Source organism: Rhinopithecus roxellana, chromosome 2, assembly GCF_007565055.1.
Source record: "Rhinopithecus roxellana isolate Shanxi Qingling chromosome 2, ASM756505v1, whole genome shotgun sequence".
Classification (NCBI taxonomy): Eukaryota; Metazoa; Chordata; class Mammalia; order Primates; family Cercopithecidae; genus Rhinopithecus; species Rhinopithecus roxellana.
In genome coordinates this window covers 24,734,331-24,758,701 of record NC_044550.1, presented here as the reverse complement: position 1 = coordinate 24,758,701, position 24,371 = coordinate 24,734,331, and the positions used below count along the sequence as shown (strand labels likewise).

At 40.1% G+C, this 24,371-nt stretch overlaps 1 protein-coding gene across 15 annotated transcripts in view; it reads right to left on the bottom strand.

Annotated features, from left to right (window-relative positions):
- The window catches only part of ALPK1 (alpha kinase 1), a 146,003-nt gene that overhangs the window by 46,782 nt on the left and 74,850 nt on the right, over positions 1-24,371 (bottom strand). For 8 of the 15 annotated variants that reach the window (XR_004052750.1, XR_004052749.1, XM_030915250.1 and 5 more), the window contains 2 exons: positions 18,529-18,748; positions 13,889-14,043 (listed from right to left, as the gene is read on the bottom strand). Coding sequence is in view for 12 of the 15 variants with exons in the window: in XM_030915250.1 (XP_030771110.1) it covers positions 13,889-14,043; positions 18,529-18,649 (276 nt within the window). In the remaining 3 variants the exon portion in view is untranslated. Of the gene's footprint in view, positions 1-13,888; positions 14,044-18,528; positions 18,749-24,371 lie in introns of those variants that run through there. The other 7 variants (XM_030915258.1, XM_030915261.1, XM_030915271.1 and 4 more) reach the window with 4 other exon arrangements.

Below are 24,371 nucleotides of genomic sequence, written 5' to 3'. Positions count from 1 at the left end.
TTGGTGCAAAAGTAACTGCAGTTTTTTTTGCCATTTAAAAGCAGTAGCAAAAACTGCAATTACCTTTGCACCAACCTAATAATTCATGCCTAGTGTGATAGGAGGTTTTCAACAGCCATGAAAGGAATATATTTCGCCTGTGGTCTTCACATAGAGAATATACATAAAAAGCTCCAGCATTGAGCTGAGAATATTTTCCAAATGTGACCGATTACACACATATGTGGAAAAGAAGCCAGTATTGAGACTACTTTTACGAAGAAGCTAGTGAAATCTGTTATTAGAGGGAGATGCTGTGGGAAAAGGCAAAGAAAAGGGGTTTCAGCTGCGCCGAGGCACTATGTGATTTTGCATGTTACTTAACCTTTAGACGTTAACATTCACATCTATAAAGTAAAGATAACAATGCCACAGGGCCTGGCACTGTGGCTTACGCCTATAATCCTAGCAATTTGAGAAGCCAAGGAAGGAGGATTGTCTGAGCTGAGGAGTTCGAGACCAGCCTGGGCAACATGGTGATGACCTACCTCTCTTAAAATACAAAAAAATAGCGGGGTGTGGTGGCACACGCATGTGGTTCCAGCTACTTGGGAGGCTGAGGTACAAGAATTGCTTGAACACAGGAAATGGAGGTTGCAGTGATCTGAGATCATGCCACTGCACTCCGGCCTGGACAACAGAGTGAGACTCTGTCTCCAAAAGAAGAAAAAAATAAAAATAAAAATAACAGCACCACATAGATGACTGAGAAGATTATAGAGGAGTACATGTAAGGTGCCTAGCACTTAGTAGATGCTCAATAAATAATAACATATTGTTTTGACAGTGGATTGAGGGTGAGATTGTGAAATCAGTTTCTGAGATCTCAAAATACAAAGAAAATTCTAAAAGTTTCCATTTAAATTTATCAATGAGAAAGAAATTAAGCTTCACTAACATTTTAAAAAGTGAATTGACATAAGCACCTTCCTCTGTTATGTTCGATAGTTACTCAGCACAGATGGCACATGATCGTGCTTCATCCTGGAAGAGCTGATGACCGAAACTCTCTTGTTGGACGGTTTCACTGTACAAACTGTACTGCAGTTTATATAGTTGGTAAGTAGGTTTATAGTTTCTAGTATCACAAATCATAGATACTTTGGAATAATTCATAATGAGAGGGGGAAATACTACAAAAACCTCCAGGCAAAGTTCCTTAGAGAATGGCCAAATATGGAGCTTAGACATTTTTCTTTTATGAAAGGTTTTTGTGTCAGCCTGTTCTGTGATGACAAGTGGCTGACCACAGTACGCTATGCAACAGGTATTCTGAAAAATATCTTTCAAATAATGAGGGTTGGAAGTATTTTCTTCATTGTGATTTAGCTACTAAAAATACAACATATTTTAAAACACACAAATGGGAATTTTTTTTCTTTCTTTCCTAAGGAAACATGACAACTAAGAAAATTTTAACCCGTTTAAAAAAATGTTCCAAATGAAGAGTTTGAATGGACTTTTGGCATCCTTTGTTAAAAAAAGTATCCTCTGATTAACTTGCAGAAACATGCAATCGACATTAGGGAACGCAGAAATTTGCTAGCAGCATTTCAACAAATGATGTCTCATAATTGGTAGATGGATTGAAATGTGAGTGATGTGAATTTGTAATCAGAGCTGACCATTTCTATTTGGATCTACACATCTTTGACACATAAATTTTCAAGTGTGACAGTCATTAAAACCAAATATTAAAATAAACTGTACTAGCTACATCTTCAACACAGAGGACTAATTCAAGATTTTTAAAACTGAACACAGTATGTTACAATCTTAACATGAACAAAAAAGTTCTCATGCCAATATTGCACTTTAAAATTTATTTTAAAGTATTCATTTAATCTTTGTCTCATTCTTCTTAAATTTCTATTTTACTGAAATCTATATACATAGTAATGCACAGTACATGCATATCATTAAATAAATAAATGTATAATGTGGTGCTTATGTAAAAGTTTTTGCTGATGAGATGAGCAATAAAAATGTTTTAAAGACAATTGATTCAAATGAATAAATTCATGGGATAATAGTAAGCTTCTTTTGTGCTGTACGAGTATGTCCAATAAAAGAAAGTACTGATTCAAAATCTATGAATTTGTTGAGCTTAAAAAGGCTTGGGTTTTGCCCTTGTGAGTGAGATAATCTTGTTTCATGAAGCAGGCAGGTGATTACACATGATGAAAGGGTGGGAGAAGGAAATCCAGGGCATATCCCTGCTGAAGTATACTTGGTGACATGGCTTGGAAATATCTCTCAAGCTCTCTGAGCCAATCATCTTATCTGTAAGATGAGTATAACAAATTTCACTTTGCAGGGCTGTCATCAAGATTATATGCTGTGAAGAATATATCACATTGAAAAGTATGAAATTGCTGGTGTTTGACGTTTGTTGCATACAAAGGTGACACTTTCATATGGTTCAACCTCATATAAACACTGTCAGATATATGGAGATAATATTATTTCAGCTCCTCATTTACTTAAAATACAAGATTTGGGAGGTGATGTTTCTCTTATTTGCTGCCAGAAAGAATGAACACATCCCTAGGATTTATTTTCTGAAGATCATCACTTTCTTTCATCTGCCCATCACTTGAACCTGTTCATTTTCTACTAGCATTTTGAGCTGGGTTGCTCAGCCCACTTGTCTTAGTCAAATCATCTACTCCAGGACTTGGCTCAGTCTTCAGGGCTCATTATGGGGAGACATGAAATTCATGCCATAGATTTAGCCTCATCAAAGGGATAACTTGCATGCCTGATTCTGTGGCAACCAAAGTTTCTTGGTAGAATTTTAAGGACAAGCCACCATTTTAATTTATCTTTCATTGAAACTTGAAAGTACTATATTAAAAGGGCAGTTTTTGGCAGAGTTTTAGAGCAGGGTTTAAATCCTTGGTGATTTTAATCAGACTCTACCTTAAAGTCTGAAAATACATAGGCCTTGGGGCTAATATTTTCCTCCAAAGCTCCATTCTCTTGGCAACTAATTTTCACTTATTAAATAAAATATATTTTTGAAGCATCTAAACCTTTTATCTGGCTTCTTTTCAAAACAAGAACTATAATGTTCAGCAAAAGAAATTCAAGTTTTAAATGTTGATTATTGAAAATTATACAATTTCGGTTTTAATTAATTCTGCTCAGAATAAAATAGTCAAATCACATGAACAGAAAGAGGCAGAGGGGCAGGTTATGGGGCAGCAGAGAGAAAAGAAGTACAACAAGGACAAGGCTGCCCCAGCCCTACGACAGCCCGCCTAGCCAGGCAGTCATGTAGATTCAGGGAGAAAACACCACATTTAGGAGTAGGAAACCCGGCTCTGGTGATCCCATCATTTCCATGAACTGGCTGTGTGACTTGGTGAGCCTCTTCTCATTCTCTCTAGATTTCAGTTTCCCCACCTACCCAACAACGGGCTTGAAATAGAGGACCTCTGAATTTCTCTCCAGCTTTGATGGTCTATCATTTGATGGAGAAATAACTTGTACTCAATACCAATTATATACACAGTATATATATTTCACACATGTATGTGTGTATGCACACCAGGCTAAAATGATCTAAAAAATATAACAGAAGGATAATGATACTCAGCTTATAGCAGGCCACCAAATGGGAAGACAAAAGGTTTGGAAAGAATAACATTGCATTTTAAATTCTTACTTTACTCAGTGAAAAGATGCAGTACTTGAGTCACTTAATTAATGACTTTAGCCTCCTCATTGTTAAGATGTGTGCACTTCAGTATTTGTACTTGCTCTTAGAAAAGTGGTGAGAAGTTTTTGAACATTTGACCTTGTCTAGATTTAAGGACAACTGTTTAACAATCCTTCTTCTTTCTCTCTCTCTCTTCCCTTCCTTTACTATAATGGTAAGCAATGTTTGTTGTAAAGAATCAAAGAAGTATAAAGAACAAAAGTAACTAGTATTCTCACCACCTCGATGAAAATGTTCACCCAAATTTATTTAGAAGATTTTCTTGTTGAGGATTAGTATTAGGTACTTCTGTAAGATCTACATGGTTGTCTTGTTTTTGTTTTATTTTCTTTTAATTAGTTGAGATTTTTCCCAACTTCCCCTCACCTCCCCCCGCAACCCCCTGCACCAAATTTAAGTATGAAGGAATGCCAGCCTGCTATTTTGGAAAGATGCTTCGGTTGCATTGTGGAGAGAAGCTAGCAGGCATGGCAGACTCTCTGCCAATATATTTCTGGGTCTTCTCCTTCTGGGCACATGGTGGGATTGTATTTCTCTGACTTCTTAAAAAGAAGTGTGACCACATGGCTTCTCTTGACCAATGGTCACATCTGTTGGATTAATTGCATTTAAAAACCAGTGTGCAATTCCTTATTTCTGCTTCCCTCTGCAATGACAACCAGCCATATCCTAGATGTTAGGTGTCTCATCAATCTGGGCTCCTGAGGAGACTGACATAAAGCAGAGCCTCCCACTGATCTCAGATGGACATGTAGCAAGAGGACAGAATAAACCTTCTTTGCTTTCAGCCCCTGAGTGTTTGTTTCTTTGTTTGTTTTTAAATCTGTCTGCAGCATGACCTTCCTGTTCTGACAGATACAGGGACTGTGACTAGAGTTAGGGAGAGAAGTTGGATATAATTTAGGAAAGAGGGCCAGGTGTAGTGGTACACGCCTGGAATCCCAGTACTTTGGAGGCCTAGGCAGGTGGATCACTTGAGCTCAGGAGTTTGAGACCAGCCCGGGAAACATGGTTCTGGGAAACTCATCTCTACAAAAATAAAAAAATTAGCCAGGCATGGTGACATGCACTTGTAGTCCCAGCTACTTGGGAGGCTGAAGTGGGAGGTTGGCTTGAGTCTGGGAAACAGAGGTTGCAGTGAGCCAAAATTGTACCACTGCACTGTGCTGCAGCCTGGGCAACAGAGACATACTCTGTCTCAAATAAATGAAATTACTTTTAATTGCAAGAACCACAATTACATTTTCACTAACCTAATAATAATAATATTCCAAGAAAGAGATGATATGCTCTGAACCAGAATAGTTACAGTAGGATTAGGGAAAGGAAGATGTATTTGAGAGACATCTCAGAGGAAAATTATTAGGATTTGGTAACAAATGAGATATGAGGGTTGGGGGGAAGATAAAGCCAAGGTCTTGATTTGGGGAACTGGGGGTTTATAGTGCCATTTACCAATATGGTGATCACTGGGGGTGGATAAAGTTTGGTTAGTGGTGGGAGAAGTTGAGAGATGATGAGTTCAGTTTTGGACCTATTGAACTTGAGATATCTAGGACATCCAAATGGAATAATTCAGTGGGCTCTTGACTGTACTATGTACCACAAACTGATGAAGTGGGAAGAGTGATATGTTTTTCCCAATCTTTTTTATCTAGTTATGTTTAAGAATAAAATAGCTTAGTAGATACTAGAGCCTATTCTTTTCCTTTTAGAAACATTTTTGTTGAAATATTCCATTGAACAAATTCTGCTTTTTCCTGTGGACTGGGGTTTATTTTGCCTTTTGTTCTATAGAGGCACAGGCTTACATACTTACATTCATTGAAAGTATGCATTTTAAGTGTCAGGGATATAATGGTGAACACAGATAAGGCCTGGTCCTCATGGAGCTTGTAGCTAGCAGAAGAGAGAGACAGGAATAAAAGAAACCCCACAAACAAATGTAAACCACAACTTTGAAAAGGTGGTACCTCATAGCCAAGCCTATACTGGAGAATTTTGATTTAGTCCCAGAGATCAGGGCAGGCTTCCCTGAAGAACTGAGACATGAGCTGAGAAGGGAGAGATAAACAGAAATTAATCAGGCAAAGGAGGGAGGGAAGAATGTCTTGGGAATGGAGAGCAGCTATGTGCATGGAAGAATCCCAGTAAGAGTGTGGACTGAAAGGAGGCCATGAGATGGAGATGGTGCAGCAGGGGCAGCCAAGGGAAGGGCTGTGCCTGGCTGGGCCTGTGGGCTTCATTTCAGAGTTTTGCATTCCTAGGCATATTGGGGTGACAGGTGTAGTTTGCACAAACACCTCTGTGCATGGAGAAGAGATGTGGAGGAGTGAAGAGGGGTGGATGTGGGAGGCTTTTCAGGAAGCACTGGCAGGAGCCCAGGTGAGATATAGCTGCAGCTACAACAGGAGTAGTGATGGGGTGGAGGGGAATTGAGGAGAAATTTAGAAAATAAGACCTGCTAAGCTTGGTGATGGAGTGGATATGTCAGTCAAGGGAGAGGAAGGTGACAAGAATGACTTGAAGTTCCCAGCTTATGCTACTTGACCCTGAAAGGGGACCTTATTTGAAAGCAGGGAAGAGAAGGGCCATGAGTTTCAGATGTCTGTGAGACATCCAGGAAGCACATGCCAGCTTCCCCTCCCGTGCTGACTCAGGCAAAGGCATCACTGCCCTGCACGTCACGAGACTGAAATCTTATACTCAGTGCCCACTCACCCCGTCTGTCCAACAGGTCACCACATGCTCTTGTGCCTTTGACAAGTAGCTTAGCTCCCTTCCTCATACTCCATTCTTCTGATCTGCTATCTTATCTAGGGGACCTAAACAAAATACAATTGTTGCAGCCTCAGAGACACCAGACATTTGGCTGGAGCAAGGTTCTTTCTGAGACAAACTTTTATTTTCAGATCATGGCAAGATCCAGAGATTCCTGAATTAGTCAGGGCAAGAGTAGGAGCAATCAGGCCCCTGGCCACCGCTGTGACCAACCACTGGTATCTCAACATCTTAAAAGCCAGCACAGGCTGGGCGTGGTGACTCATGCCTGTAATCCCAGCACTTTGGGAGGCTGAGGTGGGCAGATCATGAGGTCAGGAGATCGAGACCATCCTGGCCAACATGGTGAAACCTTGTCTCTACTGAAAATACAAAAAATGGTCGGGCGTGGTGGTGCGTGCCCGTAGTCCCAGCTACTCAGGAGGCTGACAGGAGAATTGCTTGAATCCAGGAGGTGGAGGCTGCAGTGAGCCGAGATCACGCCACTGCACTCCACCCTGGGCAAGAGAGCGAGACTCTGTCTTAAAACAAAACAAAACAAAAAGCCTGCATGGCGCTCCTCGTGTGCCCTTGAATGGAAAGAACAGAGCTGTCCATAGAGAGATGGGGAGTTCAAATTGTGACTTTGAAAAACCACTTCTCTGAGCATTAATTTTCTTAACTGTGAAAAGGGAATTATAGCACTTCTCTTTAAGGGTTGTCGTCATAGCTGAAAGAACATAGATTGAGCAACTGCCGCATATTAGGAGGTCAATGCATGGGAAGAACCATTCCAATAAGCCAGACTTTGACAAGGGTTGCCCTCTCTCTTCGTTCTTGTAGTTTTCCAGGACATGAACTGGGTCTTCTCTTTCTTCTGCACTTCTCTCAGTGTTCTATCAAATGTCTGGCACATGCTGACACCCACTAAAGTTTGTTGAATAAATGAATGCAGAGTTTATCTTCACTTTGTGGTGTTTTTTTCTTTTTTCTTTTTTTTTTTTTTGCATCCTGATGAAAAGGATTTCTGCTATGAAAGCCCCAAAGCAAGTAAGATGAAAAATGCTGAAAGAATCATAATCCAAACAACACCTGTTACTGCTTTTGAATCCTCTATTACTAATATAAAAACCGGCACCCAGAATAAATGTTTTAAAATTAGTTTTAAGGAAATCTTTTAACCAAGAGCTTATTCATGGAGGGAATTTTATTACTTCCAAACTTTCTTTAACTTGATATTTCATTTCTTAATAAATTCATACTTTGGTTTCTTTTGCTAAAGTTTCTCCTCCATCCCCTGAGCTCACAAGTTAATCACACTAGGCATTTTTAAAGCATTTTCTGCAATCTTGCAATGACCAACTCTTGTATTTATTCATGTTTATTTATGTTTTAAATCTCACCCCTCTAACATCTTAAGTAGTTCACAAATAAAAATATCAACAAGACAAAGGCACCAAGATAATATGAAAAGACATATTAGAAAAAATATTCTGACCATGCAGCCACAAAAAAGAATGAGAGCATGTTTTTTGCAGGAACACAGTTGGAGCTGGAGGCCATTGTCCTTAGCAAAGTAACACAGGAACAGAAAACCAAATACCAAATGTTCTCACTCTAAGTGGGAGCTAAATGATGAGAGCTCATGGACACTTAGAAGGGAACAACACACACTGGGGTCTGTCGGAAGGTGGATGATGGGAGGAGAGAGAGGATCAGGAAAAATAACTAATGGGTACTAGGCTTAGTACCTGGGTGATAAAATACTCTGTACAACAAACCCCTGTGACACAAGTTTACCTATGTAACAAACCTGCACGTGTAGCCCTGAACTTAAAACAAAAGTTAAAAAATTCTTGGGACTAAAATGATCAAACTTTATTCATCCACAGGGGTTTTCCACAAAATAGCATAAGGAAACAACTAAACATTTCTTCTTCTTCCTCTTCTTCTTCTTCCTCCTCCTCCTCCTCCTCCTCCTCCTCCTCCTCCTCTTCTTCTTCTTCTTCTTCTTCTTCTTCTTCTTCTTCTTCTTCTTTTTCTTCTTCCTCCTCTTCTTCTTCTTCTTCCTCTTCCTCTTCCTCTTCCTCTTCCTCTCCTTCTCCTTCTCCTTCTCCTTCTCCTTCTCCTTCTCCTTCTCCTTCTCCTTCTCCTTCTCCTTCTTCTTCTTCTTATTATTATTATGGTGTCTCTTCAAATCTCTCCAAGGCACCACAGATACTTTCCAAAAATATTTACAACATCAGGGCTATCAGATTACCCATTTTTCATGGTTGTAGAGTTGAAAAGAACATGGAAAAAAGGATATCCTCCTTCTGAGCCTGCTTCATGTCCTCAGACTGCGCTTTTAGTGCCAACCTACAAAAATCATCTCGTATCTCCGTGAGTGGGCACCAGAGTAAATCTAGGGCTGACTGACAGCAGGCCCCTCCCTCCACAGAAATAGGCCAGTCTTCCTTCACCATCAGGACCCCCAAACCTGTGCAGGGAGTGTCCAAACTCAGGGCTATCACACAGCTCTTGGCCTTGCAGCCCAATCTGTTCCCACTTGCAAATCCAAACACACCCTTTATTCTACGTTTTGAAAGCTTTACTTTCATAGTTTCTTTTAATTCACTAGACATTTTTTGTTGTTGTTTAGAAGAGTAAAAACTACAGAAAGAAAAATTCCCAAGGTGTCATCCACGTTGAGTCCTTCCCCGGCACCTCAGCAGCAAGTTAGCATTCTCTGGGTTTTCCTAGCTAGCACTCCACCGCCATGGCCCAAAGCTGAGCTAAACAGAAGCTAACGCTAAATGCCTTCAATACTTTTTGAAAAATCCATCAAAGGTTTTGCTGAATGATATTTATAAGGGCCTTACTGTTCTCTTTCACAGACTGAAATGCCCTTCTCCGACACTTGAAAAAAGTTGCTCATGCTTTTCATCTTTCCCTCTCAGAGTGTAAACATTGTTTTGAGTGAAAAGAGCTGAAGGAGTGCTTACTTTCCCTTGAAATTTTATTTTTAAATAAGAGAGGGAGAAAATCCTTTTTCTGACTAATACTAATAATACAGGTCAAAGTGTCAGGCGATATACAATTAAATGGAAAACAAAAAAGGTTCCCCCTCTCTTTCCCACAGTACAATGGCCCTGGAATATAAATTACCGATGAAGATGAAATAATACTTCAAAGCTTATAGGGCAGGGCAGCTCGGTGTTTACAAAGTATTTTCTACGGCATGATGAGACATTAAAGATGATGGTAACCCATGGACTTGAGGGTATTGCTGAATAGACCGAAACTAGCATGAGGTAGGATTTTAGGTCCCCGTAGCCTGTGACCCCGTGATATGCTTTGTTTTACAAGGGCAGCTGCAGTTATCAACAGATGTTTCAGCAATAAATAATTGGTATCATCTCGGAAAAGACCCATCTACCTAGGGAGAGGGCATAATACCAAAAACACTGCCCAGCTATTACAGCCACATTAATCTCCCATCTCTTCACGTTTCTCGGGGAGCCTACTGCAGGTGTTTTTTCTGGGAGAGAGCGGACAAACTCTCTCAAGTCAGCAAGCTTTGTGTGGAGTGTAAAGGAGGTTGGCCCCTGCCATAAATTTCTGTCTGTGGCCACACACCAAAGGAAAAGGGATTGGAGAGTCAGGGAGGAGGGGAGGAGAGCAGTGGGAAGGGAGGAAATGGGAACACAGTGGAGACCAGAAAGCAAAACACAAAACATGTATCATTTTTCTTGGTTAAATTCAGCCCAAGAGAATAACACTATAAATGACTCTTAATTTTACCAACTCATGAACTGTGGAAAACAGTTGTTTGTGACTTGCCTTTTTCTTAAGCATTCTGTGCTCAACTTCGATCTGTTATTTGTGGAATTAAAGACACAGTGGTTATGCTCTGAGTACAATGTTAATTTGAAAAACAGAGGGGAAACATTTTATGGGAAGAATTCATTTCAAGGTAAAAAAAATCACAGAAAGTTTATATTTAGGAATAAACTATAATAAGAGAGAAAACATGAAAAGACAAACTCAGTAATCTTTAACTATTTTTTATGTGAGAATGGAATTTCACAATTAATCAGTTATGAAAATATGACCATCCAGCTCTGATAAACTCTAATATTGAAATCGACCTGATTGGGATACAGTGAAACAAAAACAAATCATGGAATTCATTCAAACTATTTTTAATAATCTAAGATATTAAAAATAGATTTTAGGAGCGCCTGACTCACAGGGTGCTATGGTTCTCCGTATTTACAAAATAGAGTGGTTTAGCAATTGTGCACTTGGAGTCCGCACAATAGGAGAACATCTAAAAGTCATTAGGAGGTGTGGTTGCTTAATTTATAGCTTGCTGGGCAGGCTAAAGAAAATGATGCTCAGAGTTCAAAAACCTGTCAGATTAAATACATTAGAGACTAAAGAAGGCCTAAGAGACAGTGCCCCTTAGAGCTGCCACCGAGTGACCTTGTGAGCTGGGCTCAAACTTCTTAAATTCTCTGTGCTTCTATTTCTCCAGTGGTGAAATTTGTGTAGTACAGAGAGGCATAGCGGGAGGTATCATAAGTGGGCTCTTAAAACAGTCTACCAACTATGAGCAGCTTCTCTCCCAACTCACATTAAACCCCCAACGCAGCGGGACTGACATTTTTAAATGATGTTTAAAAACATCATTTTCAGTTTGTAAGCTAATATCACTACCAGCTTTGAAGGCAGGGCTCGGGGATCTGGTGATTGCAGGATGGAATGAGGGGAGTAAAACCTCAGATATAGTGATGTGCCACATCTCCAGCACTCAGCCTATGTTCAAAAGTCAGAGAAACCTGCTAAGCCCAAAGGTCAAAGCAGGAGTCACTCCCTCTTGCGAGGCCATTTTGCTCTTGCCTTCCTTGGAAGGTTTGTAAAGTTCTTTTACGCCACTAGGCTAATTCCACAAGGGATCTCCAAGCAAAAAAGTGACCATCAGCCTTTGCAGGAGGGCTCCAGTCTAAACAACAGTTCCCAGAATTGATGAAAAAGAGATTTTTTTTTTTATTGGGCTGGTCTCCTACAGCCTTCTCACTGGATTCTCCTTACTCCTTACCTTGCCCCTCTCCACTATATCCTCGTTCATGCTCTCTGCCTTTCCCCCTTGCTCGCCACTCTACTCTTCCCTGCCAACAGTGGCTCTCAAACTTTAGCATCAGAATCATCTGGAGGGCTTGTCTAATGCTGATTGCTGGACTCTCACTCCCAGGGTGTTTGATTCAGTAAGGGTTTTTGATTTGAGCCCAATAATTTGAATTTCTGACCAGTTTTCAGGTGATGCTAATCTATTGTCGGCAGGTCTCACACTCGTAGCCACTGCTTTAGAGCTGCACTGTCCAATAAAATGGCAGCCCTGACCACACGTGACTATTTACATAGAAATGAGTAAAAAATAGCTAAAATAAAAAATACAGTTCTTTGGTCTCGTTCACCACAAATTTAAGTGCTTGAGAGTCATCTGTGGCTAGCGGCTACCGTATTGAACAGCACAGTTGTAGAACATTTCCATCATCAATGCAGAAAGTGTCACTGGACGGCCTACAGCTTACTTCAGATACAATAAGCAAACCTCATGGCTTCTACCTATGTTTTCAAGCTCTTCACTTGGTGCTTCCTGACAGAGAGTTGGAGTTGGATGAAGGAGAAGGCTGTAAGTCACAATTTCACCACTTACTGGTCTGTTCCCCTGGGCAAATCAATCTCTCTGCACCTTAATTTCCTATTTCGTAAAAGAGGGATGATGATGGTAATACAGGAGATCCCCAATTTACAATGGTTCAACTTGTGATTTTGTTACTTTACGATGGTGTGAAAGCAATGTACATTTAGTGGACTACAACCATTCTGTTTTTCACTTGCAGCACAGTATTCACTAAATTACACAAAATATTCAATACTTTATTACAAAATAGGCTTTATATTAGACGATTTTTCCCAACTGTGCACTAATGTAAGTGTTCTGAGCTTGCTTAAGGTAGGCTAAGCAAAGCTATGCTGTTTAGTAGGTTAGGTTTAATAAATGCATTTTTAATGTATAATATGTTTGACTTATATTTCCAACTTACGATGGATTTATTGGGGGCAACTCCATCGTAAGTCAAAATCCATCGTAAGTCAAAGAGCATCTGAATCACTCTCAGGCTATCGAGAATTAAATGAGATGATGCATATGCAAGCACTTTATAAACTCTATAATGATAGTTAAGTTATAGTTACTATTTTATTCTACTTTTCCACTAATACTGACCACATTTATTTAAAACGCTTGGCTCACCATTGTGTTCTCCTTAAGTATTGACTTTCCTTTGCTTGCAATTCCCAGTCTGCTTAACCTGTTTTGTTTGTTTTTTTGGAGGATGAGAGAGGTGGAGTTTTACTGTTTCTATTAAGTCTCTAAAGATGCTCTTGTGTATCTAATGTGTCTACAGATCAGGGGATCTTTCTTAGATTTTTGCTTGAATGGGCAAAGACAATGTCTATATATTTATTTTGGGATGACTCAAAAATACAATCTTATGTAAACCAATAAAGTAAAAATTTTAGGATATTATCATGCTTCTAATGCCCGATCTCCAGACAAATAAATTTTTTATGTGAGAAAAGATAAACTAGCAAACTTTCTTCCTTGACAATCATCTGAGAGAATGTGGGTAAAAAGCAATGCTATCGAAGAGGAAAATGGTCCTCCCTATGTCATCCCCAGAACCACAGCCTGAATCCCGAGCTGCAATCTGAGTTCCTGTGCTACTCCTCAGGCTCTCTCCTATCTGGCATAGAGGTACCAGTTCAATTAATTTCCAATAATGAGTTGAGAAATAAGCATGTCAATGACTTTGACTTGATACTTCCTGAACAGCCTTAATCTTGAGGATATAAGAAAGTCAACAGGACCCTAGGTGGGCCTCAGGGAAGGAATATGCCAGACTTCAATAGCTTAGACAGCAAGTCACACTGATGAAACAAGGGCACATTTATTTTCTTAAGCTACCCAACTTTTAGAAAGTAGCATTTCAAAATTAAAATGCTGTGAGGAATGGTGAAATCAAATCTGCTTCTTTGGCCCACCAAGGATATGTAAATATTTCAAGATGACAGGGTTCATGTTAGACCCACTGACAACTCTTCACTTTTACTGGATTTGGCTTTACAACACAAGATCTTATGGGCAAGCAATGCTTTTCAAACAGCTATTTCCCCCACATTAGTCAATCTGGCAGAGCTGACCATAAGGGTAGGGGGCTGTCTTGTGCTTCAAAGAAATTTAATCTATTAGACCACTTAGAGTCTAAATGCCTCACTTGGGGATATCAGAGGAACAGGTGGTGTGGCTCTTCCTACCAGTAACTGCTGCAACCTGGCGCCAATCACATCCTTCAGGTTTGTTTTGTCCTCTGGGCCCACGGCTTGTTTGTACTGCCACTTTTCAGGTACGAAGGGCCACTTCATTTCCTTTGCCTCCTGGATCAGGGTCCTTAACTCGCTGGGGAGTGAAGCTGAAAAGGTCAGAGTTCAGGTAAGGAAATTGCAGTCAAAGAAAAGGCTGAGCTACCGATGTTATGATGAAGCACCTCAGTGGCAAAAAAAAAAAAAAGAGAGAAACCTTTTCCCTGCCTCTTGCTGGCTGGTCTAAGTTGTTGGTTCTGACTCAAAGAACAACAGTGAGGAGCTATCTGTCAGGGGTGGCCCTGGCCTACTTTGCCCTACAGGTAAATTGGGGTAGTCAGGCATTAAGAAAGGTTTTTAGCAGGAAGTAAAGCACTTTAGTGACTATCTCTGCATGAAGAGTCAGAGAAAGGAATGAAGGAAATATTATTTTCCCTGTAAAATGAGAAAGGGGCTGAAATGGAACGGCCTTTTGGGCTTGTGGCAGGTGGGTGATGCAGTGTTAATTTGTACAACTTCTTTTTGCTTCTCTAAGACTTCACTTTCTCATCCCTTCGATATGGATACATTTAAATACAGACAATAACTACAAAAAACGCAAATGAGATTTGAAATGGTATAAATTAATTGTGAAATGGCCCTGTTTCACATTAGTAGATATATTGAATATCTTAATGGGCACCAAATCTACTTATAGCGGTCCATAATCTCTGATACAAACTTCGGAAACCCAAGCAGCTTTGGCAACTGGAAATTTTTCTTAGGTTTGGCACCTGAAACAGACTTGAATTGACTAGAGGTTATTTATAGTCCTAGTTAAGGACTCAGTGAGATTGATCAAACGTTTTGCTGCAAAACTTTTTGTGTTTGACTGCGCTCCACCTGCTACTGAAGTATGAATGTAATATATAGTACATGCACTGGAAGACCCTCCTAACACTAGAAAAATTCTGAATTCTGAAGTACACATGTGATGCCAGGGTTCTGAAAAAAGGATTATGTATATATGACTGTATATGTGACTGCCATATAAATAAAGGACCTGTATATATGACTGCCATATAAATAAAGGACCTGTATATATGACTGCCAACTATAAATCTCTAGGTACTTGTCTTGCAAGCCTCTCATGCTCAACATCCAAAACTGAACTCATCACCTTTTTCTAAATCTACTTTCCCTTATAAATCTCTATTTTAATGTCTGGTACCACCATTTATTAAGTTCCCCAAATTCGAAACCCAGGAGTCAGTCTACACTTTGTGTTCTCTCTTCTTCCCCAAACCTAATTAGTTGTCAAATGCTGTGGTTCCTAAAATCCATTGCCTCCTCTTCCTTGGCAGTAATTCTCGCCTGAATCTTGCTCCATCCAGTTCCTATTGCACATTGTTGATCCTCATTTTTCTAAAAACAAGATGGACCAGTCCATTGCCCTGAATAAAAGTCTTCAGTGGTTTGGCAGATCCTGTTCTGGCTGTTTGGACTGCCTTCCCTCGGTGCCTTGTGACCAAATTCAGGCCCATTGGCTTCAGCACTCAATGCAAACATTGCCACTTCTCCTCAATCCACCATGACCTCACAGTGAAATTGAGTGCCCGCTCTGAGCACTTCCAAACCCAAGGGAGCAGGCTCTTTTCAGCCGTCATCCCACTACTCTGCAACTACTTCTGCCTCTCACTGGACTGCTAGCTCCCTGAAGACAAGCATCATGTCTCATCATTTTTATAAGTCACACCATGATGGGTGAAAGACCAGTATGATTAAAAGACAAGGTTCATCTTCTAACTGGCCCTTTGAAAATATTTTTATATTATCTGTAAAAAAAGACATGGTTCATCTAATATCTATGTGAAACATTTTAAATAGAGCAAAAGAGATACGACAGAAAGAACAACAGAAAAAAGGAGAGAGAAAATCTAACTTGGTCTGTGATCCCTTTTTATGAGCCATTTAGCCACCAACTGGGCAAATGTAAGGAAGTTTTCTGGTGGGGAAGGACTGTTTGGCATTGAGGGGATATCACATGGGCCATACCAATGAATGAGTCACACTGATTACCAAGGACGGCTTACAGGAATCACACTGAAATTATCACCCCTTATCTCCATTGAGCAGTGCAGGACTACTGAGCATCTACTGTGTGATGCTCCCCCTTGAAAGCAGACCTACAGGATTAGGGACTTACGTGGCCACATTCTGACCCTCTTACAGCCACTGACATAATTTCAACTTCTGAAACTGTTTTCCGTATAGTTGTAGAGAACATTTATTCAAGAGCATTTCGAAACAGTCACAGACAGGAGGACCCCTTAGTCCTGTTTACTTAGGACCGTCCTGTGTGGTCCTAGGGTCCTTATTAACAATGCTCCTTTTCACTCTCAGAAGTGTCCCAGTTTAGCTAATAAATTATTTGAATTATTTGAACACTGAGTCAATATGAGCAGTCATATGACAACGGAATGTGATTTCTGGGTTCATAGAATTTTATCATACTTTGGACTGAATAGTGTTAATATTTTCAAATTTCTTCATGGTAATGGAAAAGTCTGTTCTTTACAACGAACTCATTTTTGCCTCCTCCACATCACCCTTTCCCCACACTTCATGTTAGAATGGCCTGTGGGGCACCCTGAAATAAAATATGCCTCTAAATTATGTTTTTAAAATGTATCTCTGGATTTCAGTTCCTTCTGCATCTCTGGGGAAGTTGCTGGGGTAGTCACCCACGCTGACAAGGACGATTTCTGAGGGAAAATGATGGGGTCGAGAGGAGGAGGGAGAAGAAGAAAAACCTCAGTGTTTGTGTTGCAGGGTCTGCTGGCTCGCCCCGCTGTCATAAGTGACCCTGTACTAATGCCTTTCTCTGGGAGTACATGCGGTGACGACGTCCGTGGCGGTACGACCCGCCTGCTCGAGCCGCTCTGCAGCCACCTGCTGAGGGAAGGGATCCGGTGCAGACTGCACTCCATCCGCACGGTGGGCTCGGGTGGGACGCGCAGCGCCGCCCTTGGGCTGGGCTGGTGCTACAGCTGCCAATGGCTCCGCTTAGGAGGCGTCCTTCCCGGTCGGTTTATTGGATTCAACCAGCGCCAGCCAGTCAGCCCCAGACCCAGCAGTGGCTTCCTCTGCCTCTCTGATCACTTACTTCCCCAAGCAGCTTACCTGAAGGGCCATGTCTAATTTAGTGATTTTACAGCCGTGATTTGCCTTATCTGGAACTAAACTGATTACGTCTCCTATTCTGTGGCACTAGGGAAGAAAAAGAAAAGAAAATGCTACTCAATTGGGAGCTCAGAGTCTTCACCAGAGAGAACACAAAGCTTAAAGGAATTTGGGTGGAGGAGACAAAGGATGTGGTGTAGTAAAAGGGAGAGAAAAACTGTAGTGGAAACAACAGCAGACAACACACCGCCCCTGGGGAGAACTAGGGCCAGCCATAGAGCATATTATATAGGTGCCAAGTACCTGCCATTCCCTGACAAAGGCTGACATCTGTGAGAGTGATCTCAGGCTGACAGGCCCAAGAAGCTAGGAAGCAAAGTCACACATTGGTGTATCACAGAAACTGAGGTTGTGAAATGACTCGGTGTAGGGGATTTTTATCTTGAAAAGAGGACAAATGACAGGTTACAAATAATTAAGACTTCCATAGTCCCCTCGTGAAAATGTATGTGCCTAGGTACAAGAACTCAGGAGAAAAGACTCTCCCAGAACCTTTTCCCGTTACATAATGAGCAACAGCAAAAAACGAGGAGTGTGCATTTTATTTAGGAATCTTGTTTCTGTGAGGAATAGCAAAGTGCTAAAAATACTGAGAAAAATATTAAAAGCATGTAAAAAGGACAGTACTTATGGAAGTGGAGGCAAATTTATTGAAATGCTAAAAAGAAATCTAAAAAAAAAAAAAAAAGAAGAAGGTTGCCTCTCAAAAATTGGTTAAAGAAGAAATAAGAATTGCTTTAATGTTCTAGACTTTGTAATGGAAACTTCCCGAACAATGACTTATCTAATACTCTGAATGGCACAAACACTAAAATGAGCAAAAAGCCAAATTCTTAAACCCTGATAATGATGCAATCAGTTTTATCGAGATGAGAGAATTTATTTTGCAAATGACATGAGAATATATCATGAGGGGTGTATTGGTGATCAAAAAAGTGAGGTTGGACTGGTGAGATGACATATTTATGGAAACCCTAGAAGTCTATGGAAACTGATGAGGCAAAAAATCCTAGTTTGAAAAAAAGTATGTGCCACCATTCAGAAATTGCTTCAATTTTTTAATAATTGAAATTTACGTGCACCAGCCAACTTGGATCCTTTGTTCTTCTTGAACTAAACTGTTTCTTGTAGCCTCATGTTTACTGAAGCCTAAAATTAGAACTGACAGCAATTCACTGCAACAAAGTGGGCTTCCTCCCCTGCCCGTCCGCCCGCAGCCCATGTCCCATTCATGCCCTAGAAATCCACTCATCTCTCGGTGGTCATCTGCCAAGAGAAGAAAAATAGGGCAGAGATGAGAACGTGTCGTTCAGGCAGGGGAGAGGAGAGTGAACCTGCTGGCTCACCCCTGGTGCCTCCCATCAGAACCTCACCTCTGCAGCGCTGGTCCTCGCTCTTGTCCTCTTCCGACACATCTGGCGCTTCCAACAAGAGCTGGTCCAGCACTTGCTTGCACTCTTGCAGTAGCGCGGCTACCGCTTTTTGATTATTCATGATGATTACGATGAATTGGGTGTCCCTGGGTCTGGGTGATCAATTACCTAGGAGAAGACATTGATTCTCAATAAAGGAGCCCCTTGAAGGCCGAAGTACCTGGTGAACAAAAGAGAGGGAAAGATGATTAACTGAAGTATCATCAATTATCTGTAAGACTCAAGCAGGGAGGGATAATAGGGCAAACGCAGGAAAATACATGACAGCCCCCAAGGACTTCATTAGAGGAGTGTGTGAAATTACTTCAGGGCCTGGCTAGATGGGCAGCACCTCGAAGGCCTCAGAGTGCAGAAGCGCGAGGGGCCTGGTACAGACCCCGGTTATCTATCCACAGTGATGTCAGTGGAATCACATGGGCCAAATGAAATGAATATACTGAATGATTTATTTATCTTCTGCATACTTCACATCAGTGCCTCTGCAGCTCAGTGGCACCACACTCTCTGCTCTCTAAAAGTCCACAGGAAGCATCTGGCTAACAGTTTTAATATCAGGCACTAGTACACGGTAATAACCCACTGCTGATTTCCCCTGTGCAGTCTTCTTCATAATATTTAGCACGATATAATTTGGGCCAAGATAGGAAATGACAAATGCCAAATTTAAAGCTCTTCACTGCCAAGAACATTACCAAGTAAAATAGAGGACTGATATCCCAGAAAACCCAATTTCCTAAATCTATCAAATGGATGGATCTGTCATATGGATCTACTTTACATTGTCATTTAACCTATATACAGTTGAGAGATTTCTTATGTAAATATTAGTGTGATTAATGAGCTACTGCTGTCCAGGTAATTTCAAGAATGAAATAACTTACTAACAGTACAAAAACAATGCCTGAAAAATACATAGAAACACATTATTCAATTAACAAATCTTTTTGTCTATCTTTCTTTTGTTAAAGTATTATATTGTAAACAAAAGACGGGAAGTTATTCTCTCTTAGACATTGCCAGAATAGACATTGGAGCTGCTGTCAGGTTTAGACACTTCCAGAGGGCATGTAGAATTTTATTACCAAAAGTAAGAGAGTCTGAAAGGGAAGAAAGTAACAGACATGTGGATGGCTCTAGTTATTCTGTCTCTGAGCTTATGCATGCAATGAAGTAATCACTGAAAATATTAAAGCAGTGAATTATTGTGTTGGTGTTGGGATTAAATGTGCTCTACTAGCCAATGGTTTCTTAACTAACTTTAAGAAGTTGGCTTTGAATTTGAAATAGCAAGAAAGCCTTTTTTTCTCTCTGATTTTCTATTCTATGACTTAACAGGAGCAGAAAATGAAAGCTGAGCTAACTGTGTAATCTAAATTTTGTGTTTTTCATACTAACTTGGCAGGTATACTTCGTTATCCTGGTATACTTTGTGTTTAAACACACACACACACACATACATTACACACATACGTTACAGAGCTAGAACTGCCAAAACAAAACTTGAGGTTATTACAGGCTTGTTTCTTTTAAAATCCTGATGTATTTGTTGATGAAGAACACAAGCAGAGTGCTCAAATACAAAATTTGTGTTACTTGAAAGGGCATTCACTTAAGTGAGATACTGAAGAATTAGTCACTAAGAGCAAGTCTAACCGTTGGTGTCTCTGTGTCACTTTTTGGTAATTCTTGGAATGTTTCAAAGTTTTTCATTATTATTATATCTGTTATGGTGATCTGTGATCAGTGATCTTTGATGTTACTATTGTAATTATTTTGGGACACCACAAACTGTCTGGGAGCCAGCAAAGTTAATCTGTAAATGTTGTGTGTCTTCTGACTGCTCCACTGACCACTCATGGCTCCATCTCTTTCCCTCTCCTCAGGCCTCCCTATTCCCTGAGACACACAAATATTTAAATTAGGTCACTTAATAACCCTACAGCGGCCTCTATGTGTTCAAGTGAAAGGAAGAGTCACACATCTTACATTTAAAATCAAAAGCTAGAAATGTTAAACTGAGAGAGAAAGGCATATTGAAAGTCAAGATAGGCCAAAAGATAGGCCTCTTGTGACAAATAGCCAAGTTGTGAATGCAAAAAAAAAAAAAAAAAAAAAAAAAATTTCATGAAGAAAAGGAAAAGTGCTGCTCCAGAGAACACATAAGTGGTAAGAAGTGAAACAGCCTTGTGGCTGGTATGGAGAAAATTTTAATGGATAGAGGATTAAACCAGTCACAACACTCCCTTAAGCCAAACCCTAATCTAGAACAAGGCCCCAACTATCTTCAATTCTATGAAGACCGAGAGAGGTGAGGAAGCTGCAGAAGAAAAGTTGGAAGCTAGAAGAGGTTAGTTCATGAGATTTAAGAAAAAAAGCCATCTCCATAACATAAAAGTGCAAGATGAAGCAGCAAGTGCTGATGTAGAAGCTGCAGCAAATTATATAGAAAAGCCAGTTAAGATAATTGATGCCCAGCCTGGGCAACAGAGGGAGACTCTGTCGCTACAAAAAATAAAAAATTAGCTAGGTGTGGTGGTGCACACCTGTGGTCCTAGTTACTCAGGAGGCTGAGGTAGGAGGATTGCTTGAGGCCAGCAGATCAAGGCTGGAGTGACTGTGACTACACCACCACACTCCAGCAAGGCTCTGTCTCAAAAAAAGAAAAGGATCACCGACGAAGGTGGCTACACTAAACAACAGATTTTCAATGGTGACAAAACAGCCTTGTAGTGGAAGAAGATACCATCTAGGACTTTCTTATCTAGAGGGAAGGAGTCAATGCCTGGCTTCAAAGCTCCAAAGGACAGGGTGACTCTCTTGTTAGAGGCTAATGCAGCTGGTGGCTTTACATTGAAGCCAGTATTCATTTACTGCTCTGAAAATCCTAAGGCCCTTAAAAATTATAGTAAACCTACTTTCCCTGTGCTCTGTAAGTGGGACAACTGAGCCTGATGACAGCATATCTGTTCACAACATGGTATACTGAATATTTTAAGTTCCCTGTTGAGACCTACCTCCCAGAAAAAAATATTTTCTTCAAAATATTATTGCTCATTGACAGTGTACCTGGTCACTCAAGAGCTCTGATTGAGATGTACAAGATTAATGTTGTTCTCATGCCTGCTAATACAACATTCATTCTGCAGCCCATGGGTCCAGAAGTAATTTCAGCTTTTAAGTCCTATAAGAAATTCATTTCATAAGGGTATAGCTTATAGCGATTACAGTTTACATCTTTTATAGTAATTTCTTTGATGGATCTGGGCAAAGCATCTGAAAAGGATTCACCATTCTAGATACCATTAAGAACATTCATCATTCATGGGAGGGGGGGCAAAATATCCACATTAACAGGAATTCAGGAGAAACTGAGTCCAACCCTCATAGATAACTTTGGGGTGTTCAAGACTTCAGTGATGGAAGTAGCTGCAGATGTGGTGGAAATAGCAAGAGAACTAGAATTAGCAAAGCCTAAGATATGACTGAATTGCTGCAATCTCATGATAAAACTTGAATGAATGGGACGTTGCTTCTTATATATGGGCAAAGAAGGTGGTTTCTTAAGATGAAATCTACTCCTGGTAAAGATGCTGTGAACATTGTTGAAATGGCAACAAGGCATGTAGAATATTACATAAACTTAGTTGGTAAAGCAGCAGCAGGATTTGAGAGGATCGACTGCAGTTTTGAAAGGAGTTCTACCATGGGTGAATGCTATCAGACAGCATTACATGCTACAGAAAAATCTTTAGGAAAAGGATGACTCAATCCATGTAGCAAACTTCATTGTTGTCTTAATTTAAGAAATTGCCACAGTCACTCCAGCCTTCAGCAACCATCACACTGATCAGTTAGCAGCCATCAGCATCGAGGCAAAACCCTCTACCAGCAGAATGATTAGGACTTGCTGAAGGCTCAGATAATCATTAGCATTTTTTAGCAATAAAGTATTTCTTAATTAAGTTGGGTACTTTTTTAGACATAATATGATTGTACACTTACTAGACTATAGTACAGCATAAACATAACTTTCATTAATATTATGCACTGGGAAATGAAAACATTCATGTAACTCATTTTTTTTTTTTAATTTAAAGATTTTTTTTAGAAATGGGTCTCACTATGTTGTCCAAGTCAGACTCAAACTCCTAAGCTCAAGTGATACTCCCGCCTCAGCCTCCCAAGTAGGATTACAGGTATACACCACTGCACCTGGCTTTGTGTGACTCACTTTATTGTGATACTTGCTTCTGTGTAGAGGGTTGGAACTAAATCCACAATATCTTCGAGGTATACTTGTACAAGTTTAATCTCTTTTCTGTTTAGTATACTTCAAAAAAGTATTTCTGCATGGATTGGGTGTTGAACTAAAAGGTTTCCAATGTCTCTTTTAACTCAAATGTCTATAAGTCACAATGTTTTGTGCCACAAGCTGGCGATTGGCCTGCCTACTTAGGAAAAGAACTAAGCAGTAAAGGCTGGTCAGAATTTTATCCTCATACTGCTATTGCAAAGAGTACAGGAGCATATGTTCATTCCTTCTGAGTACTGCAGTGAGCTAATAAAGGAGCTAATTAGTGGACTACAGTGAACAAGAGGCCCTGAAGCAATGATATCCCATTCCCATCATTCCTTGAGAGAGGGAGATATTGGCTAAAATGGGAGGTTAGCATTGAGATTAAAATATACATTTGGTGGTTTAGAAGGCTAAGAACAAATTTTGCTTGGAGTGAGCTGCAGGTAAGTCAGAGACTCATTTTTCTTCAAGTCCAAAATTAAAGCAAAAAGGGGGTTCTCTTTCCCAGTGTTCTTTTGTAGAACTTCATCTAGAAAGAAAGGTGTAACAAAGAAATAGGAAGAGCTCATACACAAAGAAATAAAACTGCATTATAATATAATTTTAGTAGCACATCATGCTTTTGTCTAAAGGCTTATGTTTTCTTAGTGCTCTATCATTCCCTTAAGGTAGAAAGTAGCCTTTTGTTGAACTCATAGAAGCAGAGAGTAGAGTGGTGGTTACCAGAGACTGTGGGATGGGGAAATTAGGGAGATGTTGGTCAAAGGATACAAAATTTCAGTTAGACAGGAGGAAAAAGTTCAAGAGATCTATGGGATGTCATGGTGATGATAGTTAAAAACAATATATTATATAAGAGAGTAGATTTTAAGTGTTCTCACCACAAATAATGGTATATGAGATAATGTTAATTAGTTTGATTTAACCATTCTACAATGTATGACCATAAATTTATATAATTTAATCTGTCAATTAAAATAAAATTAAAAAAGAAAGTAGGCCAGGTGCAGTGGCTCACGCCTGTAATCATAGCACTTTGGGAGGCCGAGGCAGGGGGATCACGAGTTCAGGAGCTAGATACCATCCTGGCTACGGTAAAACCCAGTCTCTACTAAAAATACAAAAAATTAGCCAGCTGTGGTGGCTTGCACCTGCAGTCCCAGCTACTTGGGAGGCTGAGGCAGGAGAATGGCGTGAACCTGGGAGATGCAGCTTGCAGTGAGCCAAGATCGTGCCACTTCACTCCAGTCTGGGTGACAGGGCAAGACTCTGTCTTAAAAAAAAAAAAAAAGAAAAAGAGAAGGTAGTCTTCTTTATGTTGACAAATTAAAGTAAATTTTAATTCCTCTGTTTCTGTAAATGACTTAAGTGGAAACAGCATATAGTAATGAAAAGAGGACCTAGAAATAGGAAACTAATGCTTACAAGAGTGTTCAACAAATATTTGTTGATTAATTCCACTTTATACTCTGTCATTAACTATTTG